Source organism: Balaenoptera physalus (assembly GCF_965194825.1).
Source record: "Balaenoptera physalus genome assembly, chromosome: 6".
NCBI lineage: Eukaryota > Metazoa > Chordata > Mammalia > Artiodactyla > Balaenopteridae > Balaenoptera > Balaenoptera physalus.
In genome coordinates, this window is record NC_138885.1 from 120557695 (window position 1) to 120575629 (window position 17935).

At 55.8% G+C, this 17935-nt stretch overlaps 2 protein-coding genes across 7 annotated transcripts in view; one reads left to right on the plus strand and one right to left on the minus strand.

Annotated features, from left to right (window-relative positions):
• Window positions 1-449, minus strand: part of OBSL1 (obscurin like cytoskeletal adaptor 1) — a gene marked incomplete at its 5' end in the record, with an annotated part of 2472 nt that extends 2023 nt beyond the window's left edge. The window contains one exon of the mRNA XM_082464723.1: window positions 392-449. Coding sequence (XP_082320849.1) covers window positions 392-449 — 58 coding nt within the window. The remainder of the gene's footprint in view (window positions 1-391) is intronic.
• STK11IP (serine/threonine kinase 11 interacting protein) lies at window positions 11-9798 on the plus strand. 6 transcript variants are annotated; one of them, XM_082464758.1, is made up of 18 exons: window positions 14-534; window positions 772-875; window positions 1005-1100; window positions 1352-1393; window positions 1591-1737; window positions 1915-1999; window positions 2545-2850; window positions 3021-3226; window positions 3536-3652; window positions 3751-3928; window positions 5605-5829; window positions 5923-6026; window positions 7067-7164; window positions 7268-7446; window positions 7653-7734; window positions 7939-8009; window positions 8542-8732; window positions 9394-9798. In XM_082464758.1, exons 1-18 carry the CDS (start codon window positions 468-470, stop codon window positions 9541-9543), a joined length of 2448 nt encoding a protein of 815 aa, XP_082320884.1. In that variant the 5' UTR covers window positions 14-467; the 3' UTR covers window positions 9544-9798. The 6 variants fall into 6 exon arrangements, 5 of the variants coding, with proteins under 5 accessions (XP_082320884.1, XP_082320883.1, XP_082320882.1 ...); XM_082464757.1 differs by having other exon boundaries at window positions 15-534; window positions 3751-3892; window positions 8485-8732; XM_082464756.1 differs by having other exon boundaries at window positions 16-534; window positions 8485-8732.
• Window positions 9799-17935: the final 8137 nt, after the last annotated feature.

Genomic DNA, 17935 nt, shown 5'->3' on the forward strand with positions numbered 1-17935 from the left:
TCCTCTGAAGTCAGGGAAGGGGAAATTTACGAAGAGCAGGAAACGGGCATTGGTCTGTGTGAAACCTGCCTGGTTTGCTAACTGGCACTTTTCGAAGTCCCATGGAGGCTGGGAGACCTGGGCCCTATCTTCAGGCGTTGGCTGGAGCAAACTACATCCTTCTGGCAGCCTTGAGTTTTTCTGGGTAGCTGTGTAAGGGGGCTGGAGTTGTCGTTCTGGAGCTATCAGAAACTGGTAGATTTGTGCAAGCCTTAATGTGGGGGGAGGTGGGGGGGATGAAATCATTTGTGCTGACAGTCTGCAGTCTTTATAGGCCAAGGTTGAGGCCTAGTCGAGAAGAGGGTTCAGAGGAGCCTGACTAGAGTCTGGTCAAGGAGAGCATCTTCCTCACCCCCACCCCCTCCCAGGACTTGTCTGAGCTCTGCCATCTGGACATCTCCTATAACCATCTGCGTCTGGTGCCGAGAATGGGACCCTCGGGGGCTGCTCTGGGGACCCTGATACTGCGAGGCAATGAGCTCCAGAGCCTGCACGGTGAGTGGGGGAGATGGGGCGGCCAGGCTGTAGGGGAGGGCGGGGCAGACGTGGAGGGGAACGGCGGCAGTGTGAGACTCGGCGGCCTGGGACCCGTGTGCCCCCAGAGCCTCTCATGCGGCCTTCGGGCAGGTCTGAGGTGCCCAGGCTGGCCTTTCTGCTGTGCCCCCCCCCCTGCCCCCCCCCTCCACCCTTGCTCACCCGCATGCCCCTCCTCCCCTCTCACCCCTGCCCCAGGCCTGGAGCAGCTGCGGAACCTGCGGCACCTGGATGTGGCCTACAACCTGCTGGAACGACACAGGGAGCTGTCGCCGCTGTGGCTGCTGGCTGAGCTCCGCAAGGTGAGGACCCAGGAGCTAGCTTTGCGTCCCTCCTTCCTTCCCTCCCTCCCCCCCGTGCTGAGTTGCTCAGCATCCCTCCTCACACGGGGGCACCCAAGCCCTGCCTCAGCCTCCTCTTCCTGTCCCCAGCTCTGCCTGGAGGGGAACCCTTTGTGGTTCCACCCTGAGCACCGAGCGGCCACCGCCCGGTGCTTGTCACCCCGCGCCAGGGACGCTGCTGCTGGGGTGAGTGGTCTTCCCGTGTCTGCTCTGCCTTCCCTTTCCTGCCAGGCCTCCCCAGCCCCTGCACCCTCTTGCCTCTCCACCCCCATCCCTAGGCTAGGGACCAAGGCCTCGGACCCCCTGCGTATCATGCTGTTCCGCCTCGCCGACCCTGCTGGTGCTTACAGGGCTAGGAGGACCCCCAGCCCTGGCTCGGGGCTCCGCAGGGCATGTGCTCCCCACCGACACTACCCTCCCCTTTTATCTTCACTCAGTTCCTTCTTGATGGGAAGGCCTTGTCACTGACTGATTTTCAGGTTCGTGTGGTGGGAATGATGGCGGGATCGATTTGGGAGGATGTGAAGGGAGGGCACTGGCTGAGGGAAATAGAGAGCTGTGCGGGAGGGGGCTGCCTGCTCAGCTGGCAAGTGTGTCCCGTCTCTCAGCGAGCTCGGGCGGGACAGAGGTGCTCCCTGGCTCCGACCTCTTTCTCCTTCCTGTTGCCCCACGCCAGACCTCCCCATCCTCAGGGCTTGGCCCCATGGCCCCACCTCTGCCCTGGCCGGTGGGGAGTACCACGGAAACCTCCGGCGGCCCTGACTTGAGTGACAGCCCCTCGTCGGGGGGCGTTGTGGCCCAGCCCCCGCTTCGTAAGGTTAAGGTAAACGGTGTCCTAGGCTGCCTCGTGCCCGGGGTTGGGTGCCTCAGTGGTGGCTCTGGTTAGCCGATGCACTGGGAGTAAGTAAGGGCTTATCCTTGCCTGTGGGTGAGTATTTTGGGCAGGTTGGGTGGCAGGCCCCTGGCTTTCATAGAATGTGGTCCCTCTACCCGACCTCAGAGCCGAGTCCGTGTGAGGCGGGCGAGTATCTCGGAACCCAGTGATACGGACCCGGAGCCCCGGACTCTGGACCCCTCCCCGGCTGGTGAGTTAGCCCACCGCCAGCCCCCCCGCCCCCGTCCAGCGCGCTCCAGTCTTCTGGCCGGGAGGACTTTTATTTTTGGTGGAGTGGAGCACTGTGAGGGGCCTCGTCGTCCTTCCGCTTTCCTTTTAGTCTGGGGAAAGGAGAAGAGACTGCTCCTGGGCAGCACTTTCCAGAGGGTTTTTCAAGGAACACTGTTTCTGTTGGATGTCAGAGGTCAGGCGATGAAAGGATTCCGTGGCCCGGTCAGTCTGGGAAAAGCTGTGTTAAGCGAGAGCTCAGTAGTTTCTTCAGGCCGTCTAAGGACCTTAAATGTGCTGCTCGGTCTGTCCAGTCTCCCAAAGCAGCAGGTGCCGCGCGCTTCTGAGGCGCACGTGACCGCAGTGTCCCTCAAGAGGCGCTCTGGGACGGGCTCCCTCTGACCTGGCTCTCCCCCTGCCGTCGCACCCCCTTTTTCCTCACCCGGAGGAGCCCGCTCAGAAGAGGCTGGGGCTGCCGGGGACTGTGGCGGTCCGGGCTCGCTAAGCTGCGCTCCCCCGCCTGCCCAGGGCGGTTTGTGCAGCAGCATCGGGAGCTGGAGCTCATGAACAGCTTCCGGGACCGCTTTGGCCGTGACTGGCTGCAGTACAGGAATCACCTGGAGGCCTCCGGGCCCGCTGCCCTCGGCACCCGGCCTCCGGACGCCCCGAGCCCAGAGGCTGTGCGCGGCCCTCCGCCCCCTGAGAAGGGGTCTGCACAGGAGGAGGCAGAGGCGGTCAGGGTGGAGCCGGCGCCGCAGGAGGAGGAGGAGCTGGAGGAGGGAGAGGAGGAGGGAGGAAAAGAGGAAGAGGAGGAGGAGCAAAGCGAGCTGGAGGGTGAGTGCTCGCTGGCCGCGCGGAGGCGGCCTGGCCGCGGGCGTGTCTGGGGGCTAGGAGACCCCAGGTGCGGGCTGCTGACCCCTTCGGGATGGACGGCCACCCCACGGGAGGCAGAGTCTTGGCTGCCTGTCTCTCCTCACAGGGTCCCTCTCTTGGTCTCTCCTCAGTGGAGCTGTGCCGCCCCATGTTGGTGTGTCCCCTGGAGGGGCCCGGGGGCCTGCGGGGCAGGGAATGCTTTCTCTGGGTCACTGCTGGCCACCTGTTTGAGGTGGAGCTCCAAGCAGCTCGAACCCTGGAACGGCTTGAGCTCCAGAGTCTGGAGGCAGCGGAGATAGAGGCTGAGACCCAGACCCAGAGCGAGCCGGTGCCCGAGGTGAGCGGTGGGAGCCGGGGTTCTGGAAGAGGCGCCGGGCTTTTTTCGGGAGCCGACTCTGACAACATGGCGTTGGGTGCCAGGCACTGGGCGGCCTGTTTCCCACACTCTCTCTCTGAGCTTAGAGCCTCGGAGGGGCGCTGAGGGGGGAAGGTGGGCCCCAGGCGGCTTGGGAGGCGGGGCTGAGGAGCAGAGCTTCTGGGCTGGAGCATGGCGGTCAGGAAAAGCGTTCTGACGGAGTCCAGAGCTTTGTTTTCCTCCACGCTCGCAGTGTAACCCTCATCCCTCCGACCCCCTCTGCCTGCGCAGGGCTCAGATCCACGCCCTGGGGGCCCCGTCCTCGTTCTCCGCTTCTCCTACATCTGCCCCGACCGGCAGTTGCGTCGCTATGTGGTGCTGGAGCCAGATGCCCAGGCGGCTGTCCAGGTGACGGGGCCTGGCGTGGGGCCCAGGAGGCTGCGGGAGGTTGGAAGCCCGAGGGCTGGGGTCCTGCTCACGGCGCTGTTTGGCCCGCCCTGTTTCAGGAGCTGCTGGCTGTGTTGAGCCCAGCAGCCACCTTGGGGAAGCATCAGCTTGGGGAGGCGAGGGACCCACCCGGCGGCAGACTCCAGTGTCTGCGCTGTGGCCACGAGTTCAAGCCAGAGGAGCCCAGGTCAGGACTGGACGGTGAGGAAGGCTGGCGGCCTCTGTTCCGGAAGACAGGTACCAGCCCTGCCCTTGACCTCCCTACCCACGCGCCTCCTGCCGCTTCAGGGAAAATGGTTTTGAGGTGGGAGTGGGGAGGGGGAGCCCTAGGGCAGAGAGGAGCGGGGACCAACTTTTCTGCCTGGAGGAAAAATTAAAACCGTCTGCCTGCCGCATTCACAAAAAAAAAAAAAAAAAAAAAAGAAAGAAAAGAAGAAATTACATCCTTTTTTTCCCCCTTAAAGTCAGGAAATACAATCTCTGTAACTGCTTAAACATACCCATTATTTTTTCATAACTTGGAGCCTTTCCCTCCTTTTTTTGACTAATATGTCAGAAACCTACATAAAACCTACTGAGCCCCCACTGCAGTGCTGGGTTCTCTGGCTGCTGAGTAGGCTGCTGTGGGGGTTGGCTTGGATTGTCCTTCCCTGACTGACCTTGTGAGCTACTTGATACCGAGTAGTGCCTCGTGGCATCTCTTCACATCCTGTTCTTTAAGACGAGAGGTTTTTCCATTACAGACCAGTCAAAAAGCCATGTCTTTGAAGACACTGAAGAAGAAAGAAATATGCTTGGTAACACCTGCGTTGAAATGTATGATTTTTATTAGTCACTTTTCCCTTCTTGGCAGCAGCTGGAGCAGGGGTTTAAATTTTATTCAGAAAATTGAGCCCTCTCCATCCCCCACCCTGAATTTGCCCTGGCAGCCGCAGCCCCCCAAGGCCCAGCAGCACAGTGTGTGCAACGGAAAGAGCCCCATGCTGGCCCCGACCCTGTCTGTGCATCATGGGTCCTGTGGCCCTGGGGGTCCTTTCGGTGGTGGCATTCGTCATGAATGTTCCTGTGTGCTCCATTCTCCTTTGATTTGAGCCTCAGTCACCTCATCTGAGCAGAGAAGAGAATGGACTTGCCCCATGACGTTAGGAGATTTAAAAGTGACAAAACGACACCAGGCACAGTTGCCTGGCACAGAACCAAGGACCTCCACAAACGGTAGCTGCCGCTATGACCCCCCAGCCGTGTGGTCTCGGGCAGGGTGCGTCAGTCATTTGATCTTTGCTTTCCTCACTTGCAAAACGGGCTCAGGAGAGTCTTGATACAACGTCAAAGGGTCTAGCACGTCCTCAGTGCGTTGTAGCTGCTCAAAGAATGTTTCCTTTCTCATCGCTGATCTGTGTCCTGGAAGCTTTACCCGATTCCATTCCCTCATCCTGACCACCCTCTAGGGTAGATACCCTCATCATCCCCATCTCACAGATGAGGCACCAGGCTTAGGTGACTTGTCAGAGTTGCTTAGATGACAGCCTTCAAGTAACAGAGCCTGGAATCGGACCCTTATCTGTTGATTTGGGGCTTTCAGACATCGAGTACACGCCCAGCTCAAGGCTGTGGGAGGGGCCCAGAGCAGGGCCTGGCTGAGTTTGGCCCTCTCTGAGACAGCCTGAGATGAGAAGGCAGGGTGTATTGAGGAGGCTGTGGGCCGAGGCTCCGGGCTTGCTCATCCCTCACTGGGGCGGGGAGCGATTGGTCAGCAGCCGGTCCTGCAGAGGGCATCAGGTGGGTTGGGAGCATGCAGAGCAGCTAGCGTGTGGAGCTGGAGATGGGGGAGTGGGGAGGGAGTGCTGTGAGTATAGCGGGGGGGTGTGGTGCTGTGTGTGTGATTCACGGGACTGTGCCCATCCTCCCTCCAGAATCGCCTGCTGTGTGTCCAAACTGTGGTAGTGATCACGTGGTTCTCCTGTCCCCTGGAACCCCCAGTGGAGAACAGGGACAGGGAGAGCAATCGCCAGCCCCCTCGCAGTCCCCGAGCCCCGGCCACAGCCCTCCTGGCCACAGTGCCTACAGCACCAGGGCCGGCAGTGCCCCATCTCGGGCACCGGCCTCCCGTGACCGCCACAGTTGGAGCCTCAGCCCCCGTGAGTCTAGGCGAACAGAGACGGGGTGTTCGGGGGAGGGGCGCTGGAGCCAGGGTGGCCGGGGCAGGCTGACGGCCCCCCGCTTGCCCCCAGCCCCTGAGCGCTGTGGCCTCCGCTCTGTGGACCACCGACTCCGGCTCTTCCTGGACGTCGAGGTGTTCACCGATGCCCAAGAGGAGTTCCAGTGCTGCCTCAAGGTCTGTGCCAGCCTGGCTCTACCCTGTGCCCCCAACTGACCAGGGTGCCCGCCTCTTTCCACCACAGCAAAGTGTGTCCAGGCGGTTGCGCTGGAGCCCCCAGGTCTGGCTTCTGGTTTAAACTCCGGCAGCTGCTCTCAGTGTGGCTGTGGACACGTTTCTTGGTATTTGAGTCTCCGTTGTCTCCCCTCTACCACGGGGAGGATACTGCCTACCTCACTGGGTGTGGAGCACACGTGAGAGCCGACGTCTGCAGGCTGCCTCGTGCAGCCCCGGGCGCTTAGTAAATGGGGTCTCCGGCCATTATTGTATATCCCCCACGCCATCAGACCCTCTCTGTGGAGCTCTGAGCAGCTTCAGGACACTAAGGATCTAGAGGACGTCGGTCTTGCCCTCCATCTTCTCTTCTGGTGCGAGGAACAGCCCGTCATGACACGGTGTGCAAGCGCTGGAATCAGGCTCAGGCCGTAGAGGGGTATCTGATCCAGCCTGTGTGGGCCAGGGAAGCCTCCCCTTCCTGTGGTGATGGCTAAAACAAGTCTTGAAGGATGAGTTCCAGAGGAGGGAGGAAAAGAATGTTCTAGTAAAAGGAAGCAGCAAATGCATGGAGACCTGAGAGAGTAGCTAGTGGGGAGAACTGGCCGTGATCGGGACAGCCATGGGGTGGGGGTCCTGAGAGGAGTCTGAACAGGCAGGCAGGGCTCATTCAGGAGCATTGTCTTGTGTCGGCCACGGAGTTTGGACTTGAACCTGAGTCCTGCGGGAGCCACTGCAGGCCTTGGAAGCAGGGGAGTGGCAATAGGTTTTGTGTTTGGGGACAGTTGTTCTGTCAGAGGGTGGATTGGAGGGGGCGAGATGACAGGCAGGGAGACCTGCTAGGAGCCTGCCGCGGGTCTGAGTGCAGGCGGGGCTGTGGGATAGAGAGCAAGGCCGATGGAGAGGCTGGGATGGACGCGCAGTGGCGCCGGTAGCTCGGCCCTCAGCCTGGCAGCCGCCTCTCTGGTTCTCTCTGTTTGACATCAACTTCCTCTTCCCCTTAGGTGCCCCTGGTGTTGGCAGGGCACCCTGGGGAGTTTCTGTGTCTCGCGGTTGTGTCTGACCACAGGCTGTACGTGTTGAAGGTGACAGGGGAGATCCGGTGAGTGAGTGGGGCCACGGCCAGGGAGGGGTCCGTCCGGGGCCCCCATGCTCTCACTCTGCTCTCGCTCATTCCTGCCACTCTGCCCTCACTGTCTCCACAGCGGGCCTCCGGCTGGCTGGCTGCAGCCGACCCTGGCCATTCCCCTGCAGGATCTGAGTAGCATAGAGCTGGGCCTGGCAGGACAGAGCCTGCGGCTGGAGTGGGCGGCCGGGGCAGGTGGCTGTGTCCTGCTGCCCCGAGATGCCAGGCACTGCCGGGCCTTCCTGGAGGAGCTTACGGGTGAGAGAGGGAAGGGGGAGGAGGGAGGGTGGGGTGGGGGCCGAGGGCCACAGCGCCAGCTCTGGTGCCCGCAGCGGAGACAGCCGGGTAACGGGACCCATCCCTCTTGGAAGTTCCGCAGTGCGGAGGATGGGAAGGTGTTGAGAGGTTGGGATGCAAGAGGTGGAGTCTTTGAGGGCTCCCTGTCCCTGGCTGGCTCTGTCCAGATGTCTTGCAGTCTCTGCCCCCCACCCGGAGGAGCAGCGTCAGCGCCACGGAGGAGGAGGTGACCCCGAAGCATCGGCTCTGGTGAGTCGATAAGGAGGCTGAGGCCAGGCTGAGGCCCAGACGGCTGCTCGTGGAGCACGGGCCCTCTCTCCACAAGCCCCTGGTCGGGCCCTGAGCGCCCATGCCTCCTGACCCGGGCCTGGGCTTCTCCCCACTCTACCCCCTCGTGGTACTTCCCACCCCCTGGCTGACCACTCCTTCCTGGGCCTGCCTCCTTCTCCCCAGGCCGTTGCTAGAGACAGACCCTTCCTTGGAGCCTCTCCGGTTCTTCTATCTTCGGGCATTCCTGGTTGAAGGTGAGGCCACCGCCCCGGCCCCCCAGCCCCCCAGCGCCTCTCCGTGCCTTGTAGCAACTCTCAGCGCTGGGATGTGGACTTCCCACCCAAATAACAGCCTCGGTGTTCCCGGCCCCTCTGGGAGGGGCCAGGAGGTGCCCTGGGGCGTCTGTGGCTCAGAGACCTTTGCTTTTGGGCCCAGATCGTCTGGGTCTGCTCCACCTCATCCTTGTGGTGAAGACGAGAGCCGGTCCTTTCCCACGGGGAGGTGGGGTGGTCGGGCAGGTTCCCTTTGTCTTGGGCCTCAGAGGTCTTGGAGGCTAGAGACACCTGGCGTTTGGGAAAGGGGGGGCCTTGGCCCCCAGAGGCACAGGCCGCATTGTGGCTGCCTCAGTGTGGTCACTCCTCTTCTGAGCAGCGCTGGGACGCTGCCCGGGGGATCTGGGCTCTTCCATGGCCTTCTCCTCCGGGCCTCACCCTGCCTCTTTCCCTCCAGGGCCTTCTACCTGCCCTGTGTCCCTGTTGCTGACTCTGTCCACCCTGTACCTGTTAGATGAGGACCCTATAGGGTCCCAGGCGGAGCCCCCTCTTGCAGCGGCATCGGGCGAAGCCTCTGAGAAGGCCCCAGCCCCCGGGCCAGGCCCTTCGGTGCGTGTCAGGGAGCAGCAGCCGCTCAGCAGCCTGAGCTCCGTGCTGCTGTATCGCGGGGCCCCGGACGACCTGCGGCTGGTCTTCTACGACGAGGTGTGGGAGCGCGTGTGTCGGGCCATGTGGGACTTACCACGGGCAGTCAGGGTAGGGGGAACACAGAGGATCAGGGTGCAGGGAACCGGGAGGCTGTCACGGGGTTTGGACAGTAGGGAGGGAGGCAGTTGTAGGCAGCAGAAACACCCTGGACTTGAAGCCCAGCCTTGTGTTAGCTGGGAGGCCCTAATGAAGCACCCGGCTACTTGGAGTTCGTGTTTGATGGGGCCCGTGTGCCAGCCGTGTGGTCTTTACAGCCTCCACGTGAGGAGGTACTATGATTATTAGTCCAGTTACAGTTGAGGACACTGAGGCTTGGGGATGTTACCCAGCATGCCCAGGTCACAAGTGGCAGAGCCAGGAACTGAACCCCGGGCAGTTCCTTGGAATTGACTCCAGGACTGATGATATTCTGGAAACAGGGAGGATTAAAGAAACCAGGTGGTAAATGCGAAAGCCCTTTTGGGGCCTTCAGTCAAGGTTGATTGGGTTCTGTTTAAAAAACTCAGAGTCAGGATCTTTTATGGGGAGTGACACAGGCTTGGGGATGAGAAGAGGCCATGAAGCAGGGAGGGGCAGTGGGTCCTCCTGAGGCCTTCCCTGCCTCCCCTGCTCTGGTGTGGCCCTTGTGAGTCTCACCTCACTGCTGGTTGTCTGCCAGGTGTCCCGGCTGGAGAGCTTTTGGGCACTCCATGTTGTGTGTCCGGAGCAGCTGACGGCCCTGCTGGCCTGGATCCGGGAGCCCTGGGAGGAGTTGTTTTCCATCGGACTCCGAACTGTGACCCAAGAGGCTCTAGACCTTGACCAGTGAGGCTGCCGTGCTGGCCCCGCCCCCGGCCTCAGGAGCCACGGCTACAGATGTTCTCTCTCCAGACTCTGGCTGCGGACTTCTCTGGCCTTTGGGCACTGGTCAGCAAGGCCCCAAATGACCCACAACTCAGGGGCAGGGTGAGAGGACTGGTCCAGCCTCTAGATGACCTGGCCCGAGGGAACGGGCTGAGTGGTCAGAAGGAATGTTTCTCCTGCACTTTTTCTCAGGTATCAATAAAGTTGTTTCCATTCCGGATGCCATGGGTGCAGTTGGATGTGTCACTCGTGAGGCCTGCTGTTCCCCTACTACTGCTAACGGAAACTGCCCCGCCCATGGCTCTTCCCCAGTGGACAGGCCAAGCAGCCTTGTTTGAACTGTGAGACCCCATCTTCCAACGCTGCTTTTTGCCCCCGCTGATGGGATCCAGTAGGACTCCTACCCATGGGCACCAGTCCTCAGCCAGCAGCACCTGTCATGAGGCCTGGTGTGGAAATCACTGCCTAACAAACAGCTGGGACAGTTACATTGTCCCTCTCCTGAGTTTCAGCTGGGAACTAACGAGACTCTCAGGCCATTGGCAGCGGGAGCTGAATACGAGTGTGACTGGGGAGCGGGTTCGTGGAGCCGGGGAGGCACCTGGTGGTTTCCGTTCCTGCCTTCTTCCCAGTACCACCTCACTCAGCCCAGGGGCCTGGTTGGGTTGACCCCACTCCTTTACCTGTGTCTCTGTGGCTGTGGTGATCGGTTCAGGAATTCCCATGTGGCCCGGTTTGGCCTACCAAGGCCCAGTCCTGGCCTTTGGCTGGAACAACCGAGAAAGAGGCAAGTTTCCGCCAGGAGGGCTGCTGAGAGGATGAGCCTGCAGCTGCTGGCCCTGAGGGGAGGTGGAACCATGCCGAGACAGGGAGGCAGAGCTGAGAGCTGGGGCAGGCAAGGCCAAGTCTGGGTGGTGTCCGTGGAGTCCTTGGGTCCAGTGTGACCGCAGGCAGATAGCCCTGGAACTTTAGGTTGTGTGAGCCAATGGGGACCCCCTCCTTTTTTCTGTTTGGCTTAAGCTAATTCGAGCCAAATACGAGCCGCTGAAAGGGTCCTAACTACTACATACACCCCTATTCTGACTTGACCCAGCCTGAGTAGGGATCTGTTTCCTGCACCCAAGAATGAACACAAGGGGAGTAGTGTCTCCCACACGTTCGTGTAGAGAGGTCCTGGTAGAAGGGCTTGGGAAGGGAGTGTGGGGACTCCCTTTGAGCCCCAAAGCCTGGCTCTGGTTGAGTGTGTGTGTGGTTTTGAGAACTAATGAGTGGGCCTTATTTCGGGAGCAGGTACATGCCAGGCACTGAGTTCAGTTTTGACAGTCTGCTCCACGCAGGGGTCCTGGGAGGTGGTGGCATCTTGTTACAGGTGAGGAAACTGAGGCCTAGAGGAGGTTGATGATTTGCCCAAGATCTCGTCAGTAAGTAGAGGAGACCTGATGAGTCCAGGCTAGTGTGACTTCAAACCTGCGCTGTCAGCAAACCACTGGGCACACTGCCTGCCCCTTCACTGCAGAGCGTGGGCCTCTGTGCCAGCCCCGGTTAGAGAGGGATCACTGCCCACCTTATCCTGGGCTGGGGATCTCTGAATAACCGTACACTTGTCTAGGATGGGGAGGCCCAGATGCACCATATTTGAAGTTTTTCTTTCCTCCATAGTGTGGTGAGATGTTAGGAGAAGTATTAATTCATGGGTGGTTTTCACCCCTCCCAGCTGACTGGAGAGAACAGGGTGCCGGATCTTGCAGTTTTAAGTGAAAGGGCTAAGCTGTAAGAAGAGATTTGAAAAGGACCTTAACTAGATAAGAGGTCTGGAGCGGGAGAGGGAAGGGTTTTTAGAGAAGAGCGTTAGAGGCAGTGTCGGTGCAACTCCCCTGACATTGGGGGGCTCTCAGGGTGGAGGGCCCTGTGCCTTGCTGCCTGTTTGGAATTAGGAAGGACAGTGACCTGTCAGATGCTCCCCAGGCCACCGGGGCAGATGGAGATATGGCAGTTGGGAAGGACCTGGCAGAATAAGGCTGGTGAATAAAAACAAAAATAAATAAATGGGACCTAATTAAACTTAAAAGCTTTTGCACAGCAAAGGGAACCATAAACAAAATGAAAAGACAACTCTCAGAATGGGAGAAAATACTTGCAAACAAAGCAACCAACAAGGGATTAATCTCCAAAATATACAAACAGCTCATGCAGCTCAATATCAAAAAACAAACAACCCAATCAAAAAATGGGCAGAAAATCTAAATAGACATTTCTCCAAAGAAGACATACAATGTTGGCCAAAAAGCACATGAAAAGATGCTCAGCATCACTAGTTATTAGAAAAATGCAAATCTAAACTACAGTGAGGGATCACCTCACACTGGTCAGAATGGCCGTCATCAAAAAAATCTACAAACAACAAATGCTGGGGAGGGTGTGGAGAAAAGGGAACCCTCCTACACTGTTGGTGGGAATGTAAATTGGTACAGCCACTATGGAGAACAGTATGGAAGTTCCTTAAAAAACTAAAAATAGAGCTAACATATGATCCAGTAATCCCTCTCGTGGGCATATATCCAGGGAAGACCGTGATTCGAAAAGATACAGGCACCCCAATGTTCATTGCAGCACTATTTACAATAGCCAGGACGTGGAAGCAACCTAAATGTCCATCAACAGATAAATGGGTAAAGAAGATGTGGTACATATGTACAGTGGAATATTACTCAGCCATTAAAAAGAATGAAATAATGCCATTTGCAGCAACATGGATGGACCTAGAGATTGTCATACTGAGTGAAGTAAGAGGAAGACAAATACACCACTTTTATGTGGAATCTAAAAAAATGGTACAAATGAACTTATTTACAAAACAAATAGAGTTACAGGTGTAGAAAACAAACAGTTACTGGGGGGAAAGGGGCGGGGTGGGGATTAATTGGGCGATTGGGATGGACATACACACTACAATATGTAAAATAGATAACTAATAAGGACCTACTGTATAACACAGGGAACTCTACTCAATACTCTGTAATGGCCTATATGGGAAAAGGATCTAAAAAAGAGTGGATATATGTATATGTATCACTGATTCACTTTGCTGTACACCTGAAGCTAACACAACATTGTAAATCAGCTATACTCCAATAAAAAGAAAAAAAAAAAGCGAGCAAGATCAAAAAAAAAAAAAGAATAGGGCTGGTGACATTTGCTCAGATTTCTCTTGACTGGAGAAGGGAGGCGGCCCAGAAGATCCTGCGGGCCTGCAGTGGGGCCTGGAGGTCAGCTGAGAGGGTGCTGCGGGGGTCACTGCAGGAGAACGGGATAGGCCTGGCCCCCATGTGGGGAAGTGACCAAGTTAGACTTGAATTGATTGAGTTTAAATCACTGATTGGGCTGAGTTTACCAGAATGTTACCAGGCTGACTTTTCTGTCGGTTAGAAATGGGGACTCATCACGAAGATAAAGTTGAGTTATAGAGGAAAAAGTTCTAGTTTTGCACACCTGAATTTGGGGGACCACTATGTTTCTGGAATTCCTATCTGTTACCGTTGGAAAGGTCAACGCTGAGGGTTTGGAAGGTGTGGCCCTAGAGGGCAAGGGAAGTGGTTCTTTCACGGCGGTCTAGGGGGTGACTCCCTACCCCTGACTAGAGGCCTTCAACTTAGGGTTCCCTGGAGAGGGGATGTGTTCTGATAACTTAGGCCTCACTGGAAAGCTTTGTTTTGGGAAAGTTCAAGGCGGGGGTGGCTCCTGGGACTGGGGGGCGGGGAGAAGACTTAAATCCTCCCGGGGTCCTGTTCCACCCTTGACCCAGCCAGCCCTCTGCAAACCCTGGGCCCCGGCAGGATGGAACCGTGTGGGAAAGAATCAGTGCCACTGGAGGACAGTTACTCAGACTCAGGCCCTCCTCATGAAGGACTGAAAGTCCCATATCGAGGTCCCTGGATTCCGGGGAGGGAAAAGAATGGCTGGGCCCTGGGGGGAGAAGGCGTCAGGGTGGTTAGGGCCACTCTGAGCAGCTGTGCCTTTCCTGACCTCCATGTGGGTCAGCCAGCATTGTTCCTCTCCTGAAGCATGTGCATTACATACTCATTCATAAATCCACTGACTGGATGCATTTATTCATTCCTTCACTCGACAGAGATTAATAGGACACAGGTTCTATCGCAGAGCCCATTAGAGCATATGTCAGGGCCAAAGGTGTTCCCCAGTGGCTCATAAACTACTCCCTTGAAACAACTACATTCTCCGGGCCAGGACTGCCGGGAGGATGTGGTGGGGCCAGTATTTGAGGCTCCGTTGAAGATTCATAGAGGAACACCCCTAAATAATGATGAAGGTAACAATCTAACAGCTGTGGCTTAGTGAGCCCTTACTATGTTCCATGCATTGTTCAAAGCATCTGATCTTCTCAAGTGTTTCTCCTGTTCCTCTGGTTGTAAGATACAGAGCCAATAAGCTCAAGAAAAGAACCCTGAGTGTACAGACATGACCCAGACCTGGAAGGCTGGTGCTGAGGCCCCAGAGATGGGTTTTTCCTGTCTCTTGGAGCCAGATGGTTTCTCTCTCCCATCCCCAGCAGGGCCCAGGTCTGGTCTGGCCGGAGAATGGGGAGGAAATGGTGTGAATCTTGGAACTGACCAGTTGGGAAAAGCTGGCCGGGGTGGAGGTTCCCTCAGCGACAAGCCTCCTTCTGCAGGGGTGGAGGGGCCCAGAAAGGATGGTGCAGAGTTTCAGGAAATAAGTTCACCTACTTCTGTTTTGCGTGGAGCTGGCCTGAATTTTTAATTGAAGCAAATTAAAACTTCCCAAAAATATTAGTCCACTTTCTTGGCAGTGTGCACACCCCCCTTCCCCATCAGTGATTTTGCACCATCTGCAAACAAGAGCCCGTGCTGGTCCTGACGAAAGCCTTCTCCAGCCTCTGGCCCAGAGCTACCTTTCATGGAAGCCGGGCCCGTGGACAAGCACATTCCCAGAAGCCCCATCAGGTCATGGTCCGGATGGGGCAGAATAATCTCCAGTCATTTTAGGGTGATCTGGAAAGACGTGTGAGGCTGGGGGACTAGAAAGAGGAGCTTCTTCCATTTCCTTGTGCTTAAAATGTCTGGGCACATCTTTGTTTTCCGTAACAATTCAACGAAGTCCTCTGCGCCCTTTGTCCTGCGGATGCTCTTTGTTTGGTGAGCCAGAGGACAGAGGTGCTGGTGTTGCCTGCCGAGGCCATGACCACTCCTGGGAGCGTCTGACCTTTAGCTCTGCACCCCACCTGGAGGAGATGCCGGGACACACCTCCTCCTCAGACCCTGCTACATTCTGAGAAACTGGGGCTGCTTTGCCGCTGACACTTGTGCACAGACGTCAGTCTGCAGGACTTGCCTTACACACCCTGGACTGACACCGGAGATCGATTTGTCCGCTCAGTCTGGCCTTTCCCCTCCAATGAGTGCTTATCAATTGCCTGTCTGGCCTTGGGCTTGCTGGCAGTGGAGGCCCAAGGCGGTGGAGGGAAAGGATTCGCTCCCTGAAATTGTACATAACAACATATGTAGAAATAAGGTGGGAGGGGATAAAATATACATTTACGTTTGCTTCTATTTGTGTAAATAAATTCTGGAGGGAATAAACAGATATTTGTGGTAAGGGATGAAGATGAGAACAAGGCAGAAGGGGGAGAGGGGTGGTATTGACTTTTATGTTTTATTTATTTGTTACTTTTTAGCTGAAAAGTATTTAAAGAAACTCTTAATGTGTTATGATTCAAAAATTATATTAAAAATTTATATGAAGCCCTGGGGGGTTTGGTCAGTGGCCAAACTGAGTGGTGTAAGCTTTGATTCCTAAGACTTTGGAAGAGGGGAGCAGGTCAGCTTGAAGACCCATCCCTCTTTCTCAATGGGAGAGTGTCCATCTTTGCTGATGAATCATTTCATGAGGAGTGAGGGGTGACGTCCTTCTCCTCCATTGCCAAGATGCTGCGGTAGCTTCTAAGAAGACCCCTCCCAGATTGCTTAGCTGCGGCTGAAATTTCACGCGCCGTTCTGTGTGGCTGCTTTGCCCATCTCTGGGTGCGTGCAGCATTTTGCATCCACCTAATCAAGAGTCAGTGTGTGTGATGGTCATATAGGAAAAGGCACAGGGGATTTAGACCCAAAAGATCCTGGATTATGGTTTAGTTTTGCATCTCACTGTTTAACCACAAGCAAGCAACTTGCCCTGGCTGCTCTGTGGCTCCTTCGTCTACAGTGAGGAGAGGAGACTAATCGACATCTTATCCAGGTCACCAAATTGTTGAGTGCAGTGATGTACATGGAAGCACTATGTGAATCATAAACTAGTAAATAAATGCTGTTTTTAAAAGCCCTGCCTGTTTGTTATTACAACCTGCTATGTTGCCTAGAAATGCCCTTTGTAAGCAGAGAGGGAAAGCTTGCATCTTCCTGCCTGTGTGTTTATGAGTGGCTATTTCTCCAGGGTGCTTCAGAGGGAACCTCAGACACTGCTGGGGACGTGAGCAGACCATGGCATGCTCTCTTCTTGGCCCATCCTCAGTCACTTGATCATCTTGGACTCAGTGACTTCTACGCCCTCCACAAAAACATTCTTCAGTTTATTAGTTACTATAACTACTTGTGCACTCGCCTTCAATGCCACAGACATTACTGAGCTCCTGAAGTGTGCCAGGCTCTCTGTGAGAGGAGGGGGTGGGATATGAGGATGAACCAGACATGCTCTGGCTCTCAAGGAGCTTACCGCCCATGGAGGGAGTGGGAAAAATCACCTTGGAGCTGGGTCATGAGGACAGGAAAGATTACAGAAGGAGAATATCATCATAACGGCCACTTTGGAGCATCTACTTTGTACTAATCATTTCATTGACATCACTGCACTTGGTCCAACCCTGAGGGAAAAGTGTGATCTCTAGTTTACAGGGGAGGAAGCTGAGACTCAGGTTAAGAAAGGTGATTCTCACCGAGGGGATGCTGGATCTCCAGCTCCGGCCCTTCTTCTCTTTCCCTGAAACCTTATTGCCTCTTAGACCTTCCTGGGTGCCTACCCTCTAGTCCTTTTAAATCCGCCCCCTTGTGGTACCAGGTTCCAGAGATACCGCATCCTACCACCATCCAGATCCTCAGCGCCCAGATACCTGTGCAGATGCCATTCTTTCCTGCCACGGGGCCTTTCCTGAGCTCTTCCTTCTGCCCAGGATGCTTCTCCTGCTTCCCCAACTCACCCCTCTTTTCATGGCTGATTCTTTTGTACCCTTCAGGTCTTAGTTTAATTGTCTCCTCCTTACAGAGCACGTTCTTAACTCTGCTACCTGAATGTTCCCTGTAAATGTGCTTCCCCCCATGGCGCTTGCCACATTTCATAATTATAATTTATGTATTTGCTTGTTTGTTGTCTGTAAGCTGCCCCAGGGCAGGGACCAGGTCAGATTTTCTTCACTGATGTATACCCAACACCTGGCGTAGAGTGTAGAGTGAGTGTGTGGGTCTCAGTTTACATACTTGGGAGTGCAAGAAACATTACATTTTCAAAACAACCTTTTATTTCAAGCCCCCATTCCATGGGGTTGGCAGGACTTACTCACCTCCCCCCCATCTTGGGGAACGGGGGGTAACCTCCTTCTGCTTTGCTGATCGGGGAGGGCAAAGGGTAGCTCCTCCACCCCCTCCCTCCCCTCCTCAGTTTCTGGCCAAGACACTGAGGGTCTTGCTAACCTTTTCTTTTTCTTCCTCTGCAAGCCTCCCTAGGTTTTCTGAGACTTTGGCTCTGTATGAACAAAAGGCAAAAAGGCTTGCTGGCTTTCTGTCCCACCCATTCACCCAAAATGACAAAATCCAAAGCAGGCTAACTGCTTGGGTGGGGTTGGGGGAGAAGAAAGGACCTAGACTCATATGTCAAAATGTCACCCTAGCACAGATGAATCCGTTCCTCTGGAGCTGAAAGGTGGGCTCCGCAGGGCGAGAGAAGCTTCAAGGGCAGGCGGTGTTGTCCTGGGATTGGGTTTGTTTCAAAGCCGAGTCCAGGCTTACTGATGGACACATGGATTATGACAGGATAAACCACTGCAGAGTAACAACAATAGTAAATAAGAAGAATGACATTTATTGAGCACATATTCTGTGCCAAGCATTGAACTGGCATTTATATACAGCATCTCTAACTCCAGAGTCTGGGCTTTTTATCAAAGCCACGTTACTTCTCTAGTAAAAATAAAAGAAGGTCTTACTCACCACGAGGCCAGTCAACAGCATACGGCACTGGGTGCTCTGTTCTGGGAAACAAGGAGGAGATACTGTTGGCAAGAGGGAATTCCAGGCCAGTCTCAGTGACAACCTGGGGCTACCTGAACCCACACCCTA

Coding starts and splice junctions, on each gene's coding strand:
- STK11IP (XM_082464756.1), top strand. CDS start 468: ATGGGACCCTCGGGGGCTGCTCTGGGGACCCTGATACTGCGAGGCAAT. Junction 1,394..1,590: donor TGTCACTGACTGATTTTCAG/GTTCGTGTGGTG, acceptor GCCCCACGCCAG/ACCTCCCCATCCTCAGGGCT. Junction 7,165..7,267: donor AAGGTGACAGGGGAGATCCG/GTGAGTGAGTGG, acceptor CTGTCTCCACAG/CGGGCCTCCGGCTGGCTGGC.